Source organism: Gopherus evgoodei, chromosome 18 (genome assembly GCF_007399415.2).
Source record: "Gopherus evgoodei ecotype Sinaloan lineage chromosome 18, rGopEvg1_v1.p, whole genome shotgun sequence".
Classification (NCBI taxonomy): domain Eukaryota; kingdom Metazoa; phylum Chordata; order Testudines; family Testudinidae; genus Gopherus; species Gopherus evgoodei.
Window position 1 is genome coordinate 20793914 of NC_044339.1, and position 27233 is coordinate 20821146.

At 44.8% G+C, this 27233-nt stretch overlaps 1 protein-coding gene across 7 annotated transcripts in view; it reads left to right on the top strand.

Annotated features, from left to right (window-relative positions):
• KCNAB2 (potassium voltage-gated channel subfamily A regulatory beta subunit 2) overlaps window positions 1-27233 on the top strand; it is a 117937-nt gene that overhangs the window by 75762 nt on the left and 14942 nt on the right. For 6 of the 7 annotated variants that reach the window (XM_030537351.1, XM_030537349.1, XM_030537352.1 and 3 more), the window contains 7 exons: window positions 8532-8575; window positions 11568-11605; window positions 13069-13148; window positions 19383-19427; window positions 22390-22434; window positions 22520-22563; window positions 23497-23583. In XM_030537351.1, the coding sequence (XP_030393211.1) occupies window positions 8532-8575; window positions 11568-11605; window positions 13069-13148; window positions 19383-19427; window positions 22390-22434; window positions 22520-22563; window positions 23497-23583 (383 nt within the window). Of the gene's footprint in view, window positions 1-7415; window positions 7464-8531; window positions 8576-11567; window positions 11606-13068; window positions 13149-19382; window positions 19428-22389; window positions 22435-22519; window positions 22564-23496; window positions 23584-27233 lie in introns of those variants that run through there. The other variant, XM_030537353.1, reaches the window with a different exon arrangement.

A 27233-nucleotide genomic window follows, 5' to 3' on the forward strand; every position in this document is an offset into this window, starting at 1 on the left:
CCCTAAGATTGGGTTTAGGGTTCAGCAGAATTGCTGCTAGTGTTGTTGTTGCTAATTCTCAGACATTCCCGGGGGTCAGCAGCCCACCGATTCCTCATTTGATAGCAGACCTTTGTATTCTGTAACGTCACCAAACATTTTCTGATGCTTCCACCTTTTTCTTTGGAGCTGTGGAATAAGAGGGGACTGTCAGTCATACACTCTACCACTGTTGATCTGTTTAGTGATCTGAAAACCAAACAAGAAGACATAACATGCTCCAAACAGCCATGCACCAAGGGGTTAGTGTGTTAAACTGGCATGGCATTTCAATAGGGAGATGCCAAGAAGTTTTGTGAAAGAACAAGAATAACACGTATGTTGTACTTTGGCTAATATTGGCGTGTGTGACACTTCATACAAGATGTGAATAACCATGCCAAATATGTCAGGCAGAGGCACATCACTTGGGTGGTGTGAGCTGTACCAGATTATCTTTTCATGTTCAGTAACAAGCTATTTTCGCTCTGGTCCTCTGTAGTCCTCTAAGCCGTGTGTGTGAGTGAGATAGAGACAAAGAATGAATACATGGGAGAGGTACCGCCTTAGATTGCAAGGGATCTATTAGCTGAGAACCTCAGGGTCTCCTCTCGGTCCTGTATGTACCTCTCAACTGAGACCTCTGAATGCCAGATCTGTATTCGCATTAAGTAAAAAATTGTAACTGACAATTTTATCTGGAACCCATTCAATACATGCTTTGAAAAGTTCAGCTGAACATTTCTTAAATGCCTGACTTGGAAATTTGCTGTCTTAGATGGGAAGGTTGAAGAACTGTAGGGTGTAAGTTTGTAAGCATCTTCCAAAGGCAAGTTAGATCATAAAGACCAAAGTAATTCCAATGCTAAGAGCACTAGTTAAACTTCCTGGATTGCAGAAGATTAGGTCAACCATAGCATTGCTGGTTGGTTGGGTTTGTCAGTGTATTAGTGGTGGATAAAAATATGCTGTGCAATATACTGGCAAGCAAAAGCAGCCTTTCTCCTCTCCCATCCTTCCCCCAATACCCAAAGAGATTACCTCTTCCTGTGTAAAGATCTTAAAATACTGAGTGAAAAATAAACAGTGTAAATGTTATTTGGCAAAGATTTTCAGGAGTGACCAACAATTTTTTGGTTGCTTTGAAATCTCAGAGGGACCTAGCATCAGTGGGTGGATTTCAGCTCTTTCTGAAAATCAGTCCCCAGAAATGCAAGCCACTTTGAAAATCTCAGCCTTGCAACATTTGAATGTTTCTTATTCAGTATTTATCCCCTTTGCCACATGCCAGAGAGAGACACGCTGCCTCCCACGTAGTCCGGAAGCTAGAGACATATGCTATGCTGGGTCCTATTTCTCTCTAGATTGTAATTTGAATAGCCAATTATTTGAGACAGAGTTCTGCTGAGGTGAACGTAGACTGGTGGTACTGTTGGGTGACTCCCAGAAGAGGGAGAATTTGGGCTTCAAAAAAAATCCACTATCCTTCTGAAGACTGTTCCCCATCAAACATGTGAATCAGAAATGCTGATTCATTATGTAGCTTATTCGCTCCCTGGAAGGCAAGCATGGTTTTTAAAAAAACGAGCAAAGTACTGAAGGATTGGGCAGTGTAATCTGCTGGTACGTGTTTAATATTTTGAAAAACACTAGCAAAATCTGTTACTATTCTCTTCCAGTGCTTAGAAAGGGAAAAGGTCTGTCAGCTTCCTCATGGACGTGTCCCTTCACTGTTAGCAGCTCCCTGACAATACTGAATGAATAGTCCCTTGCTGTGTGGTGCCTCTTTTTGCTAGGGCTGTGTTTAATAACCTGTGTTATCAGTGGTTTAAGGGAGCACGGGTGCCAACCTGTTTAAGAAAGTAAGAGTGTGTGTGTGTGTGTGTGTGTGTGTGTGTGTGTGTGTGTGTTTTGTCTTTTAAACTAAATTGTACATACATATAGCTTTAATACAAGCCTTAACTTCTACACCGGTGCTCCCTGAACTTTTTACCTTGTTCCCCCTGCTCCCCCAGGCCAGGAGCAGGGCCGTGACTCGGGGGACAGGGGATGCAGACAGGGGTAAGGAGGTCGAGGCTAGACCCACAGCTAGGGGCGGGAGTGGAGCCTCAGCTGGGGACCAAGACCAGTGGCCAGGGCCCCAGCAACCAGGAATGGAGCTGAGTGGCACTCCCTTCCCACCCCCATGGGGGCTGGCCCAGGCCCCAGCCGTGCCCTCCCCCCGCCCCCAACATTCCTCCATGTCGTCCTAAGGGGCCATGCCCCATAGTTTGGGAACCTCTGTTCTACACAGAGGATCAGACTAGTATAACAGGACTTGAGGAATATTAACCATCATCTATAATTAATAACTATTATTACTGTTTAGATTTGCTCTGTTCCCAAATCCTAGCTCCCTTGATCAAATTGCTGCTAGCCTGAGGCTTCAATCCAGAGATCACTTACTTTTCAATCCCAATCACCTGAAAGAACAATCCTGTATCTGGGCTAGTTTCATAAATAGAGGATTTTTTTACTGTATTTCATCATAGATAGTTAGCTAAGAAAAGCTGTGGTTCGCTGACTGGCAGTTCGTCCACTGGGCCCAACTCAACTGTGTTCCCCTCAATGGAGCCGTCTGCCACACAACCGGCACAAGCACTGTGAGACCTTGCCCCACATCCTGTGTAGATGCAAACACCACTCTGGAGCCCCAATGCCATCCAGAACCGGCTGGTGAAAGCCATCCCGCCGTCCTGGGGAAGATCACCATCGACTCTGCCACCCCCAGAACAGACAGCCGACTGTGACCTGACATGGTGACGGACACAGAAAAGAAGGTTCTCATGTTAGACATCATGGTGCCATTCGAAACAGGTCACCAGCCTTCCACGAGGGCCAAGCACGGAAGACATTGAAGTACACCCCGCTGGCCGACACCCTGAGAGCCCAGGGCTACGAGGTTCAGATCCACGCGCTGATTGTGGGAGCCCGGGGCGCCTGGGATCCCCACAACGAACCGGTACTGAGAGCGTGCAGAGTCGGTCGATGCTACACCCGGCTCATGAGACAGCTCATGGTGTCCGACACCATCAGGTGGTCCATAGACATCTACATGGAACACATCACAGGACACTGCCAGTACCAGGTTGAGTAACCGAGACCACCGACCAGGCAAATAACCCACTTCCTTCTCTGACGAATCAAGGGACGCATCCCACCCATGTACTTATTCTCTACACCAATACTGACTTGGACTCTTAATATATTGCATGGGTGGCGTACCCGAGCCCACTTATCCACTGACGTGCTAAAAACTCCTGCACCCTAATCTGGATCTGTGCTGATTATGTGATCTGTATGTACCTCGTGAACCTTGTAACTGATACTTGCAATCCCTCATAACCCAAGCCCGACCCCAGATGTACAGTACCTTCTCTCCTAACTTGTGTAAATTTGATTTTGAACATTAACTTATACTCAAATATTTTATTAACAATCATTAGGAGCTCCAGCTGCCTAGAAAAATGGCTCATCGCTGAACTAAAGAGCAGCGACGTACCTTACTGCCAAGGCAGGTCTACACTAGAAGTGCTTCCTGGACGCAGCTGCAGAGAAGACTGAGAGGGGATGTGAGAACAGTTTCCAAGTACATAAAAGGTTGCTACAAGGAGGAGGGAGAAAAATTGTTCTTCTTAATCTGTGAGGATAGGACAAGCAGCAATGGGCTTAAATTGCAGTAAAGCAGGTTTAGGTTGGACATTAGGCAAAACTTCCTAACTGTCAGGGTGGTTAAGCACTGAAATAAATTGCCTAGGGAGGTTGTGGAATCTCCATCATTGGGGATTTTTAAGAGCCGGTTAGACAGACACCTCTCGGGGATGGTCTAGATAATACTTAGTCCTGCCATGAGTGCAGGGGACTGGACTAGACAACCTCTCGAGGTCCCTTCCAGTCCTATGGTTCTATGAAGACACTGTATGCCAGTGGGAGAGCATTTAATGCCCCTGTTTATAGCTTCCTTCCTTTAGTATCTAGGAATCTGTATTGTACTTTGAATCCTGCAAATGACTCTAGTTTCTGCTGGACTGTGTGGTGGCTGCTGCTGCTGCAGTGTGTTACTAGATAGTCTTCCTTTCCCCAGGTCCTTTTATTAGTAGAGTTTGTTAACCATTTAAAGCGGTAAAGGCCTCCACCTTCCTGCAATGAACCAGCCTTCCTAGATGTGCTTACTTCAAAGCTGTAGACATGACGGGAGGAGACACTAAGCTGAGAAAGTGCAAAAGTCTAGAAAAGTTTTAATGGCTGGGTTATTAGAGTCTTTGTCATTTGAATAAATGGATATCTTTTTTAAGCTTGATGTCAGTCATAGAAGTTAAAGATGGAAAAGGTATTAGGTGATCCTCCAGTCCAGAGAAGGTCAATTTATTTTTTGTCAGGGTTCAGATTTCTTGGACAAGGTGTAGTCAAGGTTCAGACTCCAGAGAAAATAACAACAACAATAATAACTAATAAAAAGATTTCAGGGTCTGTTCCAAAGGGTCTGGCAGTCTGGATTTGGCCTGCAGTCTGCCTGTTACCTATCCTGGCTGTAATCCGTCCCTAGCCAGTACAGAATCAGTCTCTAAGGTGTATTCTCCAGTGCTGTGTTCAGACCAAGTTTTCAGGATCTCAATCTACAGAGCTTCATCCGTTTCCTGAGCAAATTCTCCTACTGTCTGATAAATGTCACCATTATGTACTTCTCCCCGGCACAAATACAGTATTGCCAAAGCCAAGTGAAAACATCTTTTCAATAGGAGCCACATCACTCTATGGTAGTTAGCTGTGGAGCGCCAGCCATGGGTGTGTCTGGCCACATGGCCCAACCTTGCTTAACATTTTTATTTTGAAGTAGGTGTAGATCTTGCAGCTGAGACAAATTAAACGAGTTCCACTTGAAAAGCAGAAGTGTAGATCAACGTGTGAAGCTACATGAGTTAAATTCGACTCTCTCACCAGTTCAGCCTCTGATTTCATCAGGGTTGCATCCGTGCATGCGATAGCAGCATTAGGTACTTCTCATTGCTAGTTCACACAGCTCCTACATGGCTTGTCGCAGAGCTGCCGTGAGGGCACTGGACCCGAAACTGAAATACAGAGTAAAGACACACCACCACCACCCCCCGAAGGAACTCTTCTGGTTCTCCCCATCTTAGGGCACATCTGCACTACAGTGCTACACCGATACCGCTGTAGCGTGTCGGGTGAAGAAGGCACTTTATGCCCACAGGAGAGCACTCTCCCTCTCTTCATAATTACTCCACCTTGGAGTTGTTGGAGTTGGTGAGACCATAAGCTATGTCAGCAGAAGCCGGCGCCAGTGTGTGGATAGCACAAAACTTGCGTCTCGGGTAGGGGGCTTTTTCACACCCCTGAGCAACAAAAGTTAGATCGACTTAAGCAGTAGTGTAGACCTGCCCTTAGAGACCAGCTCTACTCTGAAACAGCAGCAATGCAGAGAACAATCTGGGGACCTAAAGGCAAGTGAGCTTCTCAAGCCAGTTTGTTTTACTAAGCACATTTTCTTAGCTTTTCCTTTTCCTTTTTATTTTTTAAACAGGGTTCCTAATGTGACACAGGAATTGAAACACCACCCGGGCCTAACATGCAATATTCAATAGCAATGAAATATGCAGGGGCTAAATGAAGGGCACTAGTGCTTTCTGATGGCTCACACTAACCATTATTCCAATAGACTTCCATTAGTGTTTTCCATGCAGTTGAGCAGACCTGAGCCAGAGCTAATTAAGACCATTCACTTGGCATGCTTTTTCTAGACACCACTTATTCACAATGGTATGCTTTTGTGCCACTAAAAAATATCTGTGCAAATCAGTTTTTTTAATAATGCTTTAAAGATTTTAAGCCCCAAATTGAACTACTTTATTGAGAGAGGGAACAGTGTGCGTTCTGGACACACAACCAAGAGTCAGGAACTCCTGGGATCGAAATCCCAGCTGTGATATTGGTTTCTTCTGTAGATTTGGGTGAGTCATAGACTCTCCTCATGAGTGTTCCTTTCTTAAAGCTGGGGTTAAGTTAGTGATATCATATTAATTCATATTTTAAAGCCATTTGAAAACTGAAAGAGTCAAATGTGCCGTAACATTGTAGAGTTCATATCTGCTCACCAAATTATATACTCGTTATAGATGTAATTTGTTTCCAGCTATTAAATTTTTACTCTATCTACTCTGAATTTTCAGTTTGCATTCTCTGTGTGTGTGTGTGTTAAAAACACTGTTGTAAAATTACTGTCAGAAAACAGTTGGATGCCATAATGATTCTGGCCTAATCAGATTGAATGAGGTCACTGCTACCGCCACTTTAAATTATTGTGCAAATGTAGCATGCAGAGTTTCAGCAACCGTCTGTTATCTAATAAGTGAATTTTGTATCTGAGAACCTTGCAATTGCTGTTTTATTTTCCACTAAAATGTCTGGTTTTCCCTGTTTAATTGTCATAGATAGTTTCAATTTTATACTCATTTTTTGAGCTCTAATAATTGCCCAGGAAAAGAGTCTTATGTGATACAGATACATTTCTTGAAATGCCCTTTTCTTGATTTTATTCTGTCATATGGTTAATTTGCAAGTAGAAAAAGCTGATTAATATTAAAAATATCTAAGAGATTTCCCATGCTTTCGCTTTTGTTTTATCCCTGCAGATGCGCTGTATGCAAAATTACACATTTTCTGTTGATACTCTCAAGTTGCAGAGTACTTTTGTTTTTCAGTTGCCAATATCTAAATGTCTAGTGTCTAAGAACCAGCATCCTTCCCATTCCTACGATCTCTGTGTTTGTTGTCTCTTTAGATATGTATCTCCTGCTTTGGTTGCAAAAATAGGAAGTAATAATGTTACTTGACATTATCAATTGATATCTAACACCTCATTTGAGTCAGGGAAAAATCATTCTCTGTCTTCTCTTCCTTCTTTAACTAAATCGTTTCTCAAGTCATGGCCTTAATTTTGTAGCCATCAATTTGGGTTTAGAAGGGGTGACGCCTTCTAACATTCGTTTAATTGATTTTGTATCAAGGATGGTCTAAATAATACTAGTCCTGCCCCAGTGCAGGAGACTGGACTAGCTGACCTCTCGAGGTCCCTTCTGGTTCTACATTTCTGATTCCATCTTTGTGCTGCTGATTTCATTCTTTCATTTCTATCACAGTTTACTTATAAACCCAAGGTAAAATTATGAATAAACTGGATTTTCTCTCTCTTCCTCATGGTTATTTCATTCCTTATCATGTTCTTGTTACCTTCTTGCTTTTCTTTTGTTTTGTTCTGTCTCTTTTTACTAGGCTAGAATATGGCCACCCTAAGCTCTTTAGAGCCCTGCGACCCAGGTTGGTAGGTTGGGGGAGGGGTCCCAACCACCAGGTCACTTCGGAACAGTTACACTAGCTGTTTATTCCAGGTAATTTTGCAACATGTGTCCTCACTCAGTGTCTGTCTGTCTCTACTATGTGCATCTTCCATCCATGCTAACTCAACTCTTGTAACTCACAGATCTGCCCCAGGCTCTTCAATCCATATTATTTTGGGGGTTAAATGTGCTCTTGTAGAGGGACTAATGTAATCATACCAGCCTGTGATTTTGTACCTGTTCGATAACCAACGTGAGGTTGGTTGGTTGTGAGGGGTTTAAGTGTCATGCCAATAACCGCGACTTACTGGTTGAGTTTGCATGTTCTTTACAATACACTTGATGCAATATAGGGTGTGCCCTTCATAACAGTCTTACAGTAATAATGCAGTCTGCTTTTCAGCATTTCACTTTATCAACTCAGTACAAAGACCAACTAGTCACATAGGCAAAACTAGAAAATCCAGACAACCACCACCATAAAAGTGTGTGTGTGTGTGTGTGTGTGTGTGTGTGTGTGTGTGTGTCTAAGTAATTAGAAAGAACAGAATCAAAAAAGTCGTCATTAAAATTGTACTGAAATTATCTTCCATGAACAGCTTTTACAGATCCAGACTAACACGGCTACCCCTCTGATACTTGGCTTCCATGAACAGTGAATGCATAGGATAAAAGTTATTTTTAATGCCTTTTACTTAAAATGGCTTCACTAGCGTTGCCTTTTTGACAGTATGGAGGTCTCTCTTCCTCTAACCATCTATACATGCATACATATGTAGTGATATCAGTAATTTCATTTGATCAGCCGTTTAGGAGAAGTATTATCAACTGCTGCTCCACGATGGTGCCTGGGAAATACGTTGTACTTATGGTTCATTCCAAGACAAGAGCTTAGCTAAACACTTCCCTAACACAGCAGTTTGTGTTGATTGTAGTGCCTCTGAAGGGCACCGAAACCCCTGTCCTTTCTGTTTATAGTTTTGGAAACTGATGTTCCTGTGATGTTTGCCGAAGGGATGGGGATCGGGGACACCACACGTAGCATCTGTCCCATGTAGCTATGGCACATTCTATTTCTGACATTTCCAGTGGTTATTAAAAGGTGTTTCTCTTTTTCAGAAATCTTGGGAAATCGGGGTTGCGAGTGTCCTGCCTTGGCTTAGGTAAGTGAGTTCATCGTCAGGTGCACTCTCTCATCTCTCTCTAGTGTCCATTGGTGAGCAATCCTCTTCACAATGATTTCTCCCTCGGTTATTTAAGTAAGAGACAGGCCCCCAAGGTGGAGATGGCAGCTGCACCTTTTGCATCCATCAGGGTGATGTTTCTCTGATTCCATGTTGCATTAAAAATGGATGACCTGAAACCAGATCCAGCTACCAGTGCAGCATTTCCCTGCATTGTTGTTGCTAATTGCTGGTTACCGAGTAACCAGATCTAACCACAGATTTTTGTTCTGTCCTAAACCTCGGCATCTCCCCCAGTGAATCAGCCTGGATCATGGCCACGCAGACCAGCATGGTTATCAGACTCTGAAATCCTCCTGTGTGCTTACTGCATGTTGTATCCCCGATTGGTTTTCTGTATTAAAACATGTGGCAGTTACAGGTTTACTTGGGGTGCTGTCGTGGATGGGTTCACAAACAGGCATCTACTCCTCAAGAGACCCATGTACTCACGCCATTTAAAAGTATATCAGAAGAAACGTTTGTGCCATTTGCTGCTTCTGGTTGTTAGAGCACTTCAGCATGGCACACGTCACACTAGAATTTGGTTTGCAAAGACACCAGCCCTCAGTGAGGGCTAAGTCCACGCTCAGTTTAAAGCTCAGCGGTGACCTGCCGCGGACACTGGGGCTCTTTGGCTTCTTTGTGATGTATGACACAAGTTGGCCAGGTTGGGGAGTGGAGTTCTCCTTGTTTGGTGCTTTTTATAGAAATAGCAAAAACATCAACTGTAGTTGCCGTTGTTTTGCCGGAGTAGCTGCTGTGTGCGTCTTGGACAATGTCTGAGCGAAAAGGGACTGACACAGCTACAACTACGCTGCCTGCCACAACTTTACAATGTTGGCTTAGTTTAAACTCTCACACCTTCATTGCAAGGTGAGCAGTTAAATATTTGACAGAAGCATCCTGTATCCAAAACATTAATGAGCCCTACAAGTTAAATAAGTTTGAACAAAAAGAAACCAGAGAATTAAACAATCTGAGTAAAAATCCCATCTCTTCCCAGCTGATCAACTTTCACTGTCTTGACTTTTACCTGTCCAGTCCCCAGAGACTCTCACCTTGACATTTTAATGTAAAAGACAAACAGAAAACTAAAATGTTGCTTGTTGCGGGGAAGAGAAACATATAGGCCTTTTTGATCCGTCATAAAGGAGGCAAAAGAACATGCCTAAGTTTTTTCCATTGTAGGTCACTTTTAAAAGAAGAGCAGTTCGAGTCACTGTCATGAAAATGAAGCATCTGAAAAATGTAAACAGTGAAAATCTGTTTCTCTTGTCTGAATGAAATTTTATCAGACTTTCATAAAAAGCATTTTCCCTTGGGCTGATAACAAGCCTGAGAAATCTCAGCCCAAAAGGTCATTAGTTTTTCAGGTTTATCAATATCTGAAAAGGGGGGCATAAAACAGAAGTGTTTTATCAGCCCTCATGATAGCGTTGGTAGTACAGCACTTTATCTGTTAAAAGACCCCAACTCCTCAAGATAGCTGCTGCCCCATCTCAGCTTAGTGACTGCAGAAACAAATGTCTGGCTCTTCGATTGCTGTCATTCAGCTGGACTGCAATGAACAACGTCACCTCTGTGTCTTTATATAAAACAAGCTCCAAGGCCTTGTTCTCACTTCCTCGTGAACACTCGTGTTCAGCACTTCCAAGTTAAGATACTTCAAGAATGATCCACCCGAGCTGTAGTTTGCAGAGATTTTGTGCAGATTTCAGAATCTGCTGTAATTGATTATATCCAGACAAAGAGTCACGTTGCCTGAACTGAAAACTGCGTGCCCTGTTCACCTGTGACAAGTTGGAAGTGCTGTGGACTTCTGCAGAATCTAATCTAGGTTTTCATTTTAACAGATTGACTTTCTAGACATTTGGTTGCTCAGATAACGTTCCAAATGTGGCATGAGTGCAACCAACGCACCCTTGTCTTCCTAAGGGCTTGTCTACATGGGAAAGTTTTATAGTGGTATAAGGAAAGGTGTGAATTTAAACTGCTATAGTTATACCAGTAGAACTCTCCATGTGGACCCTCTTATTCTGGTAGAGGGGTCTTTTTCCAGCTTAGTCTGTCATTTTGGCTTAAAAAGCCATTCTTATTCCAAGATAGGTATGTCCACATTGCGGGAGCTGTACCTGTTTAACTGTTCTGTATAACTGGAAAAATGTCTTGCGCAGGCCAGCACTAGTCTGTGGAGAAGCTGCCCCAGTACCTATGTGGCTCCTCGTGCCTTTGCCAAACTGCAACAGAGAAAGCTCTGGGTATCCACTATCCAGAGTAGAATAGGGAAGGCAACAGCTCTGAGAGGAAATGGCAAACGGATGAACTATTACAGGTTCCTGGTATGGTGATTCATGCTGTAATGTCAGGCAGTGGGGTCGTTACAGGCAGACGGGTCTCCACTAGCCAATCGGAAGTGGTTTAGTTAACTGTTCCCTGCAGGTTTCTGGCTGGGAAGGGCAAGTAGGTGTTGCAAATGACTGGCAAGGGCAGAAGTACAATGCTCCATCCCAGTTTGGTGAGAGGGCTTGACCTGGCGGGAAGGCGTTGGAGAACCCGAGCAATTGGTATCCTTGAGCATCCACTCGGATGACAAAAGTCTTCTGCCCAAGTCAGGCAAACGCAATGAGAGAGACAGACAGTCTAAGTGTAACAGCAAGAGATAGGGAGGCCCTGAGAGCCTGGTTCACTCACCTACCCACAGGCTTTGGACAGGGATATTTCACAGTGGGGCCAGCTTGGTATTGACAGGCTAGCATAGGACTGACCTGCATTTGGATTGTTCCCGTGTTTCTCTGCTAGTGATCTACAGATGAATTCAGTCTGGAGCTCCCTTTTCCCCATTTATTGTGTCTTTCAGAGCAGAGTTAAGTTGTATGTATTTTGTACTTGTGTTTTCAGAATGAGTGTTTTCCCTTCTTTCCCTTTATAGGAACATGGGTGACGTTTGGAGGGCAGATTACAGATGAGGTAAGAATTGTTCCCTGTTTTGCGCTGCCTACTCCATAGGTCAAAGATACAGTTCTTGTTTGTCTCCTTTCATTGTACTGAAAATCAGCTTCAGGAGACTCCGTAATCTAGTTCCTTTTATTGTTTTAAGTGACCAAGCCTCAGTGTTGCCAATACTGTTTTTCATGGGAAACCTTCAGAATGAATAAAGGTTCTGTCATATTTATCACTTTTCACTATAGAGATGCATAAATATTCATGTTCGTCTGACATATTTCAACTTTGTTTTTCAAATTAGCTAGATTCATTTTTATGATTATGGCCAAAAGAAACTAAAATTATCCTCTCTTTGGCTAATTGTTATCCACTAAGATTAGTACTTACTGCTGAGCAAATAATTTGTAGCGCAAATTGGAAAATAATTTCCAAGAACAGAGACTAAATTCAAACCAAATACTTTTCACAATTGTTCCAGGAGCAGTTTGCTCATGAGCTGTTTGTTCCAACTATCTAATATTCAAATTTTGAGATGCAATGGTTAGTTTAATTGGACATACAGGTCACATGGTAGTCTTTGTGATCCCTGACTCGGTGAGCTTGAGTCTTAGAACCAGTTTTTCATTGCTAATTACTTGTGTTTTAAGAGTTCAAAATTCAGAGTCAGCACATCATCTCAAATGACTTTCTACAAACACCCTGATCTAGAAGGTGACTTTTCTGTAATATTTGTGGGAAATGAACACAAAAGGGGGCACAAACATAGCTGAATTTAACAGAAGTTTTTGTTCAAGCAAATATTCCCAGAAAACATGTACAGCTGTTAAATTGTACATGGATGTTGGAACATGCATCTCATGGAGATAATGAAGTTTTTAAGTTAGTGTTTCTGTGAAGCCAGACTTTCCTAAGATATATTCAGTTTACCAGTAACATTTGTGAAACGTGTGCTGCAGCTGTATCTTTCCCTGGTAATACAGACTAGGCGGCAACTCTATAGCCATCCATTCAGGACACCTTCTCCATTCTGTGTAGTAAATGTATACAATGCAATCCCGGTTTTTCTGAGCCAGTAGATGCCAGCAGTAGTCTGAGATAATACCACAAAAATCAATTTTCTGAACACTGGATTATAAAAGTGGGAGGAGGAAAATCATATTGCAGTGTGTGCTTGGGATTCCCTGTTCTATATCCATAAGTTACTGAGTGCATCCTGATAATGGGCAAATACACTGGACTGAAAAATACATAGCGTGCAATTTGCATGATATTGCTGTGCAGTGAGACCAACTGTGGCTGCCTAAATTTAAGCATCTAAATAATCAGATCACCTCGTTAGGTGCCCAACTTTAGGCTGCTTAATTTGTAATGTTTGGCCTAATCACGTTACCGTGTGTGTTATTGATACAGCGCTCATGCCGAGGGGTTTCTGGGCTCCTGCTTTCTACGATGGGCTCTCTGTAAACATTACAAATGTTTCTTTGCAGATGGCAGAACAGCTGATGACTTTAGCATATGACAATGGCATTAACCTGTTTGACACAGCAGAAGTCTATGCTGCTGGGAAGTAAGTACCTTCTATGTTTATGTAACACGGAGACACAAGTAGATGTGTTTAAATAAATGGGTGATTGCTGTAAACATCCAGAATGACTCTTTCCCTGGCTACCTGACATTCCCTGATCGAAGTGCTTTTACAATGTTATATTTTCTCCAGTATTTTTTCTTTTGTTCCAGAGTTCTCTAAAACGCACAAACACACCCCGGCCCAACCCCAAAACTTTGCGTTCTGGATTCCCTGCGAAGGCTCTTTGCTTTGCCCCTTGCTCTGCCAGAGGGGCCACATGGCACCTGCTCAGTTCTGCTCTGACTCCCTGCTCTTACGGAGAGCAAAAGTGCAGAGTAGGAATGAAATCTCACCTCAGTGGGTGGCCGGTGCGTACGCTCTAGTATTTAACCAGCTTTATCACAGCAGAGACTCCTGCCCCAGAAAGTTTTTCCCCCGGAATGATGATGTCCCTTCTTGCATTTTTTTGCCAGAGAAAATCCAGGTGTTGTTTTAGCTTCTAATTAAGTGCTCTTCACTATGGCGCACACAGGCTGCGTCTTCACTGCAAAAAAGGTGTGTGTTTCCATTGAGATGGCTATTGCCAGATAAAATCCCAGTGGGAACACGGCATGGGAGTTTTTACCTCATCTCGCTACATCAAGGTAAACCCCATATTGGCAGGGAGAGGGGTACTGTAGATAGATAGCGGCTCAAACTGCCATTTTTCACTGGCCTGGTACAGTCTGTGAATGAATGTATTTTATTTCTCTTGGTTTCAGTGCGTTTGAAGCACTTATCTCTGACTCCAGGTGCTTTGACAGCCTTGAAACAGAGAAAATCAGAGAGAAACTCAGAAAAAGTTTGTGCACAAATGTCTCATGGAGAACCCAGTTCTCCTTCAGAGAATGAGCTGCCTCCATCCCCTGGCCTGCACAGAGTGAACTGCTAAGGACCCTGGGGCAGTCTGGACTAAGAAGTGGAGGCACCTGCTCACTAGAGATGGAGATTTGGAAGGCAGAGGTTGTCAAGGGATTAGGATTGTACAAATTGGTATGAAATGGTGCTTGAGCAGCTATAGCTAGTCTAATATACAGTGACTTTGACCAGCGTTTACAGGTGTGCACAGTAACCAGGAAAATGAGATTCTGCTGTGAACCAGAGAGGGGTGTATGGGCAACAATGGATTTGGAGGGACAATCAATAAATTACAAGCACCAAAGCCTGTCTCAATTGTTAGAAAAATGTCACAGCCTGATGCTGATGAAAAACTAAATAGAAAAAGTAGACGCCATGAGGTGCAGTGTGTTTGTTCCGGCTCTCGCTAGGTTTCCGTGGCATTTGCTTGCATATTACTAGCAGGTGGTCTGAATCCCTCTGTGTGTAACTGGGCCTGGTTTTTAGACAGGCTGGCAGATCTTTTGCCTTTGTGTACGATATCCTGGTTCAACAGGTCAGACTGCGAGTAGCAGGGGAGCTGGGGATTGGGCAGCCCCATCCTTTTTGCATCTAAAAATATTTTTCTTCGAAGTTTTTATTAAAGAAAAAATGAATACAAAAAAGGAGTGAGGGGGCGAGTTTGCTGTGCAGTGTCTAAGGGGAGTTGATGGGTGTTCAATACAGGGGGACACACGGATGACAGCGTACCAGGGGGAGCAGTGCAGTGTGCATTTGGTCTGGAGGCAAAACCCTACTGTGAGGAAAGAACCTCAAATTTCCTAATTCTTTCCTAGCTCAAGACAAGCTCTACTGGTCATAACTACAGCCCTGGCTTGCTGAGAGCCCGGATAGTGAGGCTACCAGCACAGACACGGTGCCAGTGCAGGGTTTTTCCCCTACCAGAATTAATGAACTGAGCTCCTGGGGCAAGATTTCCCCCACCCCCTTTACAGAAGACCCATGCACAAGTCCTGTGCGCCACTCAACTGCCTCTTCAGGCCTATGGGCCAGGAGGCTAAGTGTCACCCAGAACGATTAAAACTTGCTCGGAAGCAGAAATGAACACACCCCCCTCCAGATGTGTTTGAATGAATGCACTCATCTAGAGCCAGATCCGAAGAGTCTAGTTCAAACTTCTGTTGAACTCAAGGGTCTTCGAACCTGATCCCTAGGTGTTACCAAAGAGTAGCCTCCTTTTAATTCCCCGAGGCCAGAGAAGTTACATCTGGAAGTTAGCGTCGCCTCTGAGATTTAACAGATGCTTGTTCCTGTTTCAGTTCAGGTGGGTGAAAGAGTTTGAGATTGGTGCACTCCATTTTTTGGTTAGCTGACCACAGCCTGTTCTATCTTCCTGTCTCACTGATTTGGTTATGCTGCCAGGTATGGCACTTCCTGACTAGGTCAGCTTATCTTCCAGGCCATCATGAGCAGAGCAGGATGGAGTTATTTTAACTTTTCTTGAACAACTACCAAGAAGTAAATTACAGCCACAAATTCAGAAACTTTTCAAAAAAGAATTAGATAAGTTCATTAATGATCTGGAGGATGGCGTGGACTACACCCTCAGCAAGTTTGCAGATGACACTAAACTGGGAGGAGTGGTAGATACGCTGGAGGGTAGGGATAGGATACAGAGGGACCTAGACAAATTAGAGGATTGGGCCTAAAGAAATCAGATGAGATTCAGCAAGGACAAGTGAAGAGTCCTGCCCTTAGGACCAAAGAATCCCATGCACTGCTACAGACTAGGGACCGAATGGCTAGGCAGCAGTTCTGCAGAAAAGGACCTAGGGGTTACAGTGGATGAGAAGCTGGATATGAGTCAACAGGCTAGTGGCGCGGGCCGAGGTATATAGTGGCCGCTGCTTCGAGCAGCTCCCATTGGCTTGGAGCAGTGAACAGTGGCCAGTGGGAGCCATGATTGGCTGAACCTGTGGACATGGCAGGTAAACAAACCAGCCTGCCCCTCCAGGGGCTTTCCCTGCACAAGCAGCGAAACAAGTTTGGGAACCACTGATCTAGACTGTTCTCAGTGGTAGCAGATGACACGACAAGGAGCAATGATCTCAAGTGGCAGTGGGGGAGGTTTAGGTTGGATATTAGGAAAAACTTTCACTAGGAGGGTAGTGAAGCACTGGAATGAGTTCCCTAGGGAGGTGGTGGAATCTCCTTCCTTAGAGGTTTTTAAGGTCAGGCTTGACAAACCCTGGCTGGGATGATTTAGTTGGGGATTGGTCCGGCTTTGAGCAGAGGGTTGAACTAGATACCTCCTGAGATCCCTTCCAACCCTGAGATTCTGATTCATAGAGGACAGGTCCATCAATGGCTTCTAGCCAGGATGGGCAGGGATAGTGTCCCTAGCCTCTGTCTGCCAGAAGCAGAGAACAGGCGACGGGATAGATCACTTGATGATTTCCTGTTCTGTTCGTTCCCTCTGAAGCACCTGGCATTGGCCGTTGTCACAAGACAGGATACTGGGCTAGATAGATCTATGGTCTGACCCAGTATGGCCATTCTTATGTGTTACAGAACAGGTAGGCCCACTCTCTCAGCACTTTTCTCACCTTATAACCACAAAGGAGTCCTATAATTCTTTTGTTTCCCTATAAATATAGATCTTAGCATCTACTTATTTAAAAGCCCTTTGTGACACTAACTCACTTGCAATGCTTCTTCATAGAAAAAGGCAGCACGTTCTGTGAAACGTTTGTATGTTCATGACTTCATAGAATCATAGGGTTGGAAGGGATCTCAGGAGGTCATCTAGTCCAACCCCCTGCTCAAAGCAGGATCAACCCCAACTAAATCATCCCAGCCAGGGCTTTGTCAAGCCTGACCTTAAAAACCTCTAAGGATGGAGATTCCACCACCTCCCTAGGTAACCCATTCCAGTGCTTCACCACCCTCCTAGTGAAAAAGTGTTTCCTAATATCCAACCTAAACCTCCCCCACTGCAACTTGAGACCATTACTCCTTGTTCTGTCATCCGTTACCACTGAGAGCAGCCAAGTTCCATCCTCTTTGGAACCCCTCTTCAGGTAGTTGAAAGCAGCTATCAAATCCCCCCTCATTCTTCAATTCTGCAGACTAAACAATCTCAGTTCCCTCAGACTTGTGTGAATGGGCTGCATTAGGAAAAGACAGGAGATATGGAGAGCTGATCTTATTTATTTATTTTTTTTCTTATGAACTTTTCTGACAACTAGAATCTGCTGTGCTGTGCTGCAGCTAACCCATGTCAGCACAGTGACTTTCTTCTCGTTAACCTTTCCATTCCTCTCCCTCCCTCCATTTGTGCCTGGGCTCAGATGAAATATCGTAGTTCTTCAGGGTGGTGACACATCTGCCTGTGTCTCCCTACAGCACCTAGCAGAGTCTGGTCTGATTTTATTCCTGTTGCAGTCCAAGCAATAACAAGGGGTACAGTGTGAGGAGCCGAGTGATGAGAATGTGGCAGGCAACAAAAGGAAGGCCTGGTGCAGGATACGCGTAGGTAGAAATTGCAGTCATTCCAGAAGGGTCGTGAACAGACGCTGGGCATCGTGACTGCCTTGCCATTTCCATGTTGCTGAGAGAAAGAGTGTGTCCTAGCTAGAAGGCAGGAAGGTCCAAGTATGGAAAACATGGAGAACCACTGTCCTGTCGCTCCGAGGGAACATCTTTTGGTGATCATGTGTACTTGGGAGCATTGGGGAGAGTCTCAACATGTTGTGTGCTGTGTATTAAACCCTAGCGACAGCAAATTAATTGGGATTTCTGAAAGTGTCCATCTGTGTCTTAACTGTACGAAATGAAGGCACTGGCAGTCTGACCTGCTCAGCATCTCATCTTTGGTTTTAGATGCTTGCACAACACAGAACAAATCCGATGAAGCATCACACACGTCTCTTTGTTTAAGTTAATGACTAAGGGTTGATTTTTTTCCTGTCTCCTCCCAAAGGAAGAGAGTGACTTTGTCACTGGAAAGGATGGAGGCTGCAGAATGTAGTGTCTGAGAGGTTTCACTAATAATTGCCCAGGAACAGAATATGCCTGACATGGCCAGGAGCGAAGATCAGTTCAGTCGTGTGGGCTGTTCCTACCAGTGCGTGTCTGGGCACTCCACACAGTCCAAGCAGAGATATCCACATGGCTCAGTTGGTAGTAGCATCCTCGCCTCTGGGCCACACTGGAACTTGAGCGCCTACCCAGAGCTGGCACAGCAGTGCCACATCGGAATGAGCCACACAAATTATTCCCACTGTGACGATCAAGCCCATGTATTTATTTCAGAATAGAAATGTTGGAGGAGCCAGTCCTGCAGCAGCATCTTCAGGGGCAAAGCAACCTGCCAAAGTCAAAGAGCAGTGGGTTTGAGCAAAGGCTATGGAATTGACTGCTGTTGGATGGCAATGGAGAGCTGGGGTGGGTGAGAGAGGCGTTACATATGATGGAAGAATGTATCTCTCTTACCTGCGGCTTTGGTCTTCCTTTGGTTCCACTCCAGCACACCCCAGCCGGAGATCCCCCAGCAAACAACCTGAATATCTCTGACCTGTTTTCTCACTCTAAAGAAGAGAGGCCAGAGTGGATCTTACTTGTAGGGAGTCATTTGTGTCATGACAGGTCTGAATAGCCAAGTCCTGCAATTATCAGCAATGAGCCACAGTACAGTTAGTGGGCTGAGCTCCGGTAACCTGAACGCCTGCCATGTTTTGTCCGGCCATGCCCTCTTTGCCACTGAGGGACTCCGCTTGTCAATACAAAAGAGGCTGAGAAGATGGGTGACATAATATTCAGCCTTCACGGTCTGTGCCTGCCATGAGTCCTGTGGGAAGTAGGGTTTGGATCAGTTAGTGAAGGGACACAAGGGCCCAAGTGAGCGTAAATGTAATACACATTGCGTTCTTGTCCCATCTCTGTTGCTAAGATGTATAACAAGCAATTACAGAGAGCAGTTCTTCATACACTGCAGAACAGTGCAAAGGAAGGAGGAAATTACATTGCCTGTGGCCAGGATATTTTTATCTTTGACCCTGACAAATGCCAAGAAAATTCCAACTGTCACTTGATCCTGTACGGCAGTGTAAACAACATGCAGGATTCCTCCTTGTTCAGAGAGCCCATTAATAGCCACTGGAGTGGGTGGGGCCTGGGGTAGTCTCCTTAGCCTCAAATTGTCTTGTTCTCCTGAGTACCATATAACATTTTAACACCAGGGATTTGAAATACATGAGATCCCTCCATCGAGAGCCGATTGTCACGATTGAAATGGTTTGGACCTAATTTCTATACCAATCTGATGAAGTCATCATTTGTGTTTCTCTCTCGTTGCAGGGCTGAAGTTGTGTTGGGAAATATTATTAAGAAGAAGGGTTGGAGGTAATTTTATTCTTCCTTAGGCCAAGTGCCACGTTAGAGCCACAGTGATTCATTTTTATGCCTTGGGCAGTTTCCTTGATAACTGCTGTGTTTGATACAGAAGGAGGGAAATTAACGGTAGGTAGCCAGGTGAAGAGTCAAATAACTGTACTGGGATTTGCAGGGAGTGGTGCATCAGTGAGCACTACATTTGGGACACAGAGTCTGAAATCCCCGTCTGGTCCCTTCGCATGGATTGCTCCAGGGCAGGAGTGGGGCAGGGTAGGGGAATCTTTTACTGCTGCTGCCTGTCCTGAGCTTGTTCCTGTGAACGAAGAGAGTTTCTGCCTTCTAGGTTGTTGTATTGGCATGAAATAATAACACCGTTCCTTATAGCTGGCGTTGAGTATTCTAGTAGCTCTGGGGCCCAAGGTGCATGCCAGATTCAAGCAAGACAAAGGTCTCTTAATCTCCGTGTTTCCCTCTGGTAAATCTCCATTCCTTTTCCTAAAGGAGATGGCCAGGGCTCGTCAGTCCGTCACAGCCTGGCACCTCTGCCCTGTCCTGGCTGGGTCAGAGCAGAGTGGCGTTTCTTCAGGGAAGTGTTCGAAACGATCTCAAATTGTAAAAGCCACAAGGAAGAGCAGTTTCAAATACCAGCTCGTTGCAGTTGGGCATGAATCATGAATCATAGTTGGATTGTCAGAGAGTCTGTAAATCCTTTCTCCAGAATGCCACAATTACCATCCCAGTCAGTGATTATTGGGTACATTTTTCCCACTCAATTATTTATATTTGCCATTTGTTCCACCGAGATTGTTTCTTTGCATTAATTACCATGCGAGTGCAGCTCTCAGTAATTAAAGGTAATTGACTTATTAGCAATCCCATGAGGAGCTCGCCTGTCAGCACTGAGAGGTGAACTTTGGCACATCAGCCTTTTCTTTTTCCAGCACCCAGGTCCTGAGCAAACTGGTCCACATCTGCTTTGAGATGCCATTTGAGCCTGTTGGGGTGTTGCCTGCGTAGTTGTGTATGCCCTGTTATGCCACTTTCTTCGGGACCATTCCTGGCCTCTCTCACCATGCACTCTGCCCTAAAGAACAGTCTCAGACAGTCATATTAGCAACATGGCCAACCCATTGTGGCTGCAGCCTTTTGATGGTTGCAGTCACACACTGCTGTCATAAACAGATAGCTAAGGGTTAATGTTCTTTTACCTGTAAAGGGGTAACAACAGTAACCTGAAACACCTGACCAGAGGACCAATCAGGAAACAAGACTTTTTCAAATCTGGGTGGAGGGAAGTTTTGGGTGTGAGTTCTTTGTTCTTTGTCTTGGGTCTGACCCTCTCGGCTCTGAGAGTGATTTTTCTAACTCCTGGCTTTCTAATCTTCTGTTTCCAAGTTGTAAGTACAAGGATAGTAGTAAGACAATAGGTTTATATTGTTTTCTTTTGTATTTACATGTGTGTAGTTGCTGGAATGTTTTAAATTGTATTCTTTTTGGATAAGACTGTTTATTCATTTTTCTTTTAAGCAATCGACACTGTATATTGTCATCTTATTACAGAGCCTATTTTTAATGTCCTTTTTTCTTTCTTTTTATATAAAGCTTTCTTTTTAAGACCTGTTGGAGTTTTTCTTTAGTGGGGACTCCAGGGAATTGAGTCTGCAGCTCACCAGGGAATTGGTGGGAGGAAGAAGTCAAGGGGAAAATCTCTTTGTGTTAGATTTACTAAGCCTGACTTTGCATACCCTCTGGGTGAGGGGGAGAGATTAGATCTCTCAGTACTTGTGTTTCCAGGACTGGAAGCAGGGAATCTCCTAGGGTCGTCCAGGGAGGGGAGCCTGGGAGGAAGTAACAAGGAAACAAGGGGAGGGTTTTTTTCCCTTTGTTGTAAGACTCAAGGCATCTGAGTCTGGGGGTCCCCCAGGGAAGATTTTGGGGAGACCACAGTGAGCTAGGCATTGTATAATTCTTAGCTGTTGGCAGCGGTACCAGGTCCAAGCTGGTAACTAAGTTTGGAGGTTTTCATGCTAACACCCACATTTTGGACGCTAAGGTCCAGATCTGGGAAGAAATGTTATGACAACTGCACTTTCAGTCGTCTACAGATGGCGCCATTTCTTTGTCTGTCCAGCCTTGTCATGCCTAGGATGTGGCACAGAAGCCTCACTTCCAGTGTTGGCAGCTTTGGTTCTGGATGTTTGTCAGTACCCATCTTTCACAACCGTAGCGTAACGGGGGCACAATGAGTGTTGTGTATACAGTCTGGTTTAGCGGGCATGGACACTGCTGAAAAGGCATTATTTGCGTGCCTGAACAAAAATGTTTAGACTCTTAAATCAAACAGCCCTCTTAAATCTGGAGTAGGCGCCAGGACCATAGCAGCTGTTTCAGTAAGTTCACAGTAGTTGGAGCTGATAGCAGTTTCTCCTAGCAGTCGCCATGTTATAGCCTGCTGGATGGCCCTGAAGCAAAGTGACTTTGGGCTACAGGGCCAGACCCAAGGCTGAGACTTTCCCAAGTGCCTCAGTGATTTTCTGAGCGATCACACCCTTGACAATCTCACCCTTAACCCCAGAATCTTAACTCCAGAATCATCCAAGGTGAGGTGGGTCCTAGAGATAACACCTCTGATCTGTTCTAGTAAAGGCTCCTGATCAAACAGCCGAGCAGTTCACTAAGGGCCTGACTCTAACCTTACTTACACTGGGGTAAATCAGCAGTAATGCCACTGTGAAGTTAATAGAATTATTCTGGCTGTGCCCCAGCAGTGCTTGGTGCTAAATCGCTTGCATATCACAGACCAGTGAGTTGGGAAGTGCCCTGGGTGTTTGCGTAACTGGAAGCTGTGGGCAAGCCTCACCTCGGGGTGGTAAGTGTTGGGATGGGCACCCAGAAGAGCACAGAGGGTGGAAGGGAACACGTGTACCTTGGCTTGGTACATTTTATGCAACAATTTTGTTTCTCTTTGCAGGCGCTCTAGCCTGGTCATAACAACCAAAATCTTCTGGGGAGGAAAGTAAGTAATACTGGCTAATTTCACCCACCACCGTAATTGTCCTAGTTGTACTGTACACTGCTAACCTGGGCCTGTTGTTTTTCAGAGCAGAGACTGAGAGGGGACTCTCCAGAAAACACATCATAGAAGGTGAGAGAGAGTACATCTGCTTTAATGCTGTATATGATCCTGACCCTTCAAGGCACTTGAGCATGTGCGTAACTTTAAGCACATGAGTATCCCCATTTAACTGAATGGAACTACTCACATGCTTAACCATGTGCTTTGCTGGATCGAGGCCTATCTGCTGCTCCTGTGTATGAAGGTGGGAGAGTCTGAGGGAACTGGGGCCTGGGGCATTCCCATTCAGGAGAAGGAACAAACGCTCTTTGGCAGGGCTACAGCTGAGCCCATCCCTTGGGATGCTTCAGCGGCTGCTTTGCCGTGTCCCAGCACCTGTCACACACCTGCCCAGGAACCTGGTGGGTGCGCTGTCCTGCCGAGATGGTGTTAATGGCACTGCAGAGTGTCTTGCGGACACCAGCAGCTGACATCATGACTTCCTGGCTTGGCAGAAGGAGCAGGGTGGGGCCGAGGCATGTGCTGGTGGTTATTGTTGATAACAATGAGCTGAATATTTCCCTGAGAGTTGTTATAAGTGTCATTCAAATCGCCAGGCAACTGGCTCCCGATGGTCAGTGGTTGGATACGTTTTAGTGTCACCAGTGCTGCAGCTGTCCCCGGGATGGTTTTCATTCTGTTCATTACTCCGAGCAGAAATCCAGTGAGTGGCCAGCCCTTGTCAAGGCTGGGGCTGGGGCTGCAGGGAGCTGGGGCTCTCCACAGAGCATGGGGCACGGCACAGCCATCCCCTTTAGCGCACATGTGGCTTGCGGTGCTCTTAACGCTCTGGGACAGCCTCAGCAAAGCTGTGATCCTCAGGGCACCATCTCAGGAGTGTTGGTGCAGCTCTTCCGAACCTGTTTGAAGAGTGCTCAGAGGTTCTCTTTAGTGCTAACAAAGCAGGGTGGTCAGAGGGGAAATGTGCTTGATGGCCTTTGGTCCTTGTTTGCTCATCACCAGGTCTGAAGGCTTCCTTAGAACGGCTGCAGTTAGAGTACGTGGATGTCGTGTTTGCTAACAGACCAGATCCCAACACACCCATGGAAGGTAGGTTCTACCGCCAGCTTCTCCCTAAGAGCCTGTTTCTGTTCCAGGTACTGGTCAGCAGGCAGCTGAGATTGATGGATTAGCCGCAGTCTCACCATTCACGTCTGGAAGTAGGGGGCGACTTCTAAAGAGTATAGAGTTGGGGAGTAGGAGCACTGGGCGTGGGCCAGCAAATCATTTTCAGAATAGCCTCTTTCTCTCCCCCAGCAAAGTGTAATAGAAGGGCACCAGTCACAGGGCTTCTCGGGACGTTCCCCTTGCTCAGTGTCATGGGGAAACTCTTATGCTTAGGCTCCCCAGACCTGAATGAGATGCTGTCCTTGTCCCTTTGGGGGTTGTGCTGCAGGCTGAACTGGGACTCTTGGAAACACATGCTTCTCTCTGCGTTGTCTCCCTTTTAGTTCAGTGTTTGTCAAGCACAACAGAGCCCAAGTCCATGACTGGCGCTCCTAGGGTCTAGGATAATACAGTTCATAAATAGGGTTACAATCATTATCATAATGTTCTCAAGTTGTGCTAGCAGTTTGTACCTCTGCAACAGATCTAACTTTTTTCATTTCATGGCCTGTCCCATTTCTGGATTACATACTCACCCATTCTAAGAAGGAACTATTAATTCCTTGTTATTTAACATCTTATTAGTCAAATTAGGTCTGAATTTTTCATTGCATTTTATTTTTTGATGTTTTGAATGTTTTAATCATTATTTTGGTGATGGGGTTTTAGTTTCAGTGTGTTTTCCATTATGTAGCAATTGTTTCATGTGTTAATACGTTCAGCATATGTAAACAAACCAACCAAAAATCTTTTGCAACCTCAATCCCCATGTGAAGGGGCCTTCTCGGGATGAGCTCTGCTTCTGGAACAGACTGTGTTAATGGTGCTTTGATAGCGGGTTATTCTTCCTCCAGATCCTTTTGTCATGCCATTCATTGTAATATGCCAGCAGTTGTAAACTCTGGTCTCTTTAAATCTTTCTTTTATCACCAGGGGACCCATTTAGTTCTTCCAAGTCAAGAACATTCATCATAGAAGGTACTTCGTACCCATAGTCCGAATATTGACTTCTGTGTCCAAACAGCATTTTATGGGACAGACTCTATTTTTATTTACACGACTTCCTTTCCCCCGTGGCAAACTTCTCCATAAAATGCACAAAGGAAACCAAACAAAAAACCCCACTTGCCTTTGAGAACATCTTGCAAGTGAAAAAGAAAAAAGCAACATAATGATTAGTTCTTCTCTTCCCTCGATTCATGTCACTTCATTGTTTTGTTCCTTTCCTTTGTTCAGTGCATGACATGCCATTTTCTGCTATGCTTGTCTGTATGACAGGCGGTCCCCTCAGTTGGAAATTCTGCCTTGAAGCCTAATTTGTTGGTTCATTACAATAACATGGTACCTGTACCTTACATGCTTGTGATCTTGGAGGAGAGCAGTTCGGGGATCAGGGTGAACAAATCAGTAGTCCAGGGGAGAACAAGCAGGTTGTGGTGTTCCTCACCCAGAAGTTTTAAAGTCCACAAGACTGTCCACTTATCAGCACTCAACCCACACCATCGGCTTTAAAGTTTACATTAGCATCAGAAAATACAGTTGTCTGGTAAGTTGAACGAATTGGCTACCAAAGTTGTTAGTCTAGTCAGTTACTGAAATATGTTATGCTGATTTCTTCACCCCTTTTAATGTGCCTGGTCTTGCATAAGGAATGTGGTTGGATATTTTTTTTTTCTTTTTAAATGAGTATGTAATAGGGTTGGGCAAAATTCTGTGTAACTATGCTCCCGGTGGTGGCAAATATTCACTCCATTCAAATAACAGGGCAGAGTTTTCAGCCCTGTTTAGAGTCAGATTCCCACAGGGAGCTACTAGCACTGGGGTGCATCCCTTTACCAGCAGTAAGTTGAGACCAAAAGGCTAATAATTGGCTGGTTATATGTCTAGCCAGTCTAACATTTTACAGCCCCAGCTATGAATATGTACAGTAGGTACAGTCTGTCGTCTTACTCCTGTTTGTTATTGAACTGAACGCCTATTGCAGTTTACTTGTGGTACATTTTTAATATGGTTATTCAAGCATTAATGTCTGGAACTTGGGAAAATAAGTCTCCAATCTCCATGCCAGTTGGATTTTTTAAATTAAAGGGGCAAGTGGAATACAGCTAATGACCAAATATGACACCTGGATGCCAGCTGCTGAGCCTATTCCAGTGATGTAAGAAATGCCCATTTTGCCCAGCTCTGACAATCGTTGCTCTCTCTGCTTATGATAGGCTGGTCTTCCTCCTTGTCATGGTTTGTGATCTTGTGCAAGATGTACCGCCGACCTGCCAAATGTTATTTCTAGGAAAACTTTCGTTTGCACAAGCCCAGCACTTAGCTGAACTGTCACACTCTGTCAGTGCATGTGATGGACATGTGAAGCCTGGTGTGACTTTTTCTTTTTGCTTCTTTCCTTGGCATGAGTTTATGCCTTGGCTTCAAACTCAGCCTGCATGGTTCAGACTTGGCTGAAGAGCCTGAACAGGGGCTCCCGACAGTGTTTCTAAAAAAGGAAAAGAAAAGGCAGCGACAGAACGGGGCAGCAGCAGTTTGACTGACACCTAGAAGTTAAGCAATAAATTCCCATGTTAACTGACAGATTGAGTCTCAAACTCTCTGGCACCTCCTTCCTGGGTTTAATGTAAGCAAAGAGAAACAAAATTAGGGGGATGGCAGGTTTTGCTAATGCAGTACCATGAATAGCATAGCAACTTAGACTGGGGCAGAGACTTCATCTTCTATTTGCCTACATTCAGACAAGAGACCAAGGGGAAGGTTGTGGAGAAAGGAGAACAAGGGTTAAAGAAGTTTGGAAGTTACTCTGCATCGTGTGTGTCAGTCAGTCAGTCAGAGACTGGGTGAAATCCTGGCCCCATCAAAGTTAATGGCAAAACTCCCCTTGACTTCAGATAAGGTCAAGTTTTCATCCTCTGTGTCTTGGCATAGGAGGATTCCTCTGCCTGTGCCCTGATGGAGACTCCGGCTATGTGGACTGGGTGGCAGACCACTAGAAGCCTGACCCGATGCCTAGCACACACCTGATAGATCAAGGCGTTTACATGGCCTTTCCAGGAATTGTTTGCTTTCGGTTGCTAATCCGAGTCTCCCTTCATGAAAGTCCAAGCTATAGAGCTCTTGACATCTGGACTTTCCTCATCGTCCTGCTTCTGTATGCTGAGAATTTCCTAACAATCCCTTCCCCAGAGCTGAAACCTTCCACGTAGGGTCTCAGCCCAGAAATGAGGTTTTCTGAGACTGAATTCAGAGAGAATATTTTTCAGTATTTTAAAACTGTTCAGCAGCACTTCCTAAAGCAGCTGTGAGGAAACAAGAGAAGCATTTAAACCAGCACAGGGCTGACTCTGCGTAAGGGCTAGTTAGGTGTTAAAAGGAACAGAGAACTCGCTGCTGAGCACTCTTGGGCGGCAGCTACTAACATAGCTTAATGAAGCCACCACCTAATGGAGCTGTGCCCCCTTTGTGACTTTGCAAACATAATTAGCGTCTTTGGAAGGATTGTGTCTTGTCCAAGAAGAAGTTTGCAATCTGCAGGCTGCAGCCCATGGGGGTCGTGAAGACCAGGCCAGGGAACTGCACACTCCAACTCT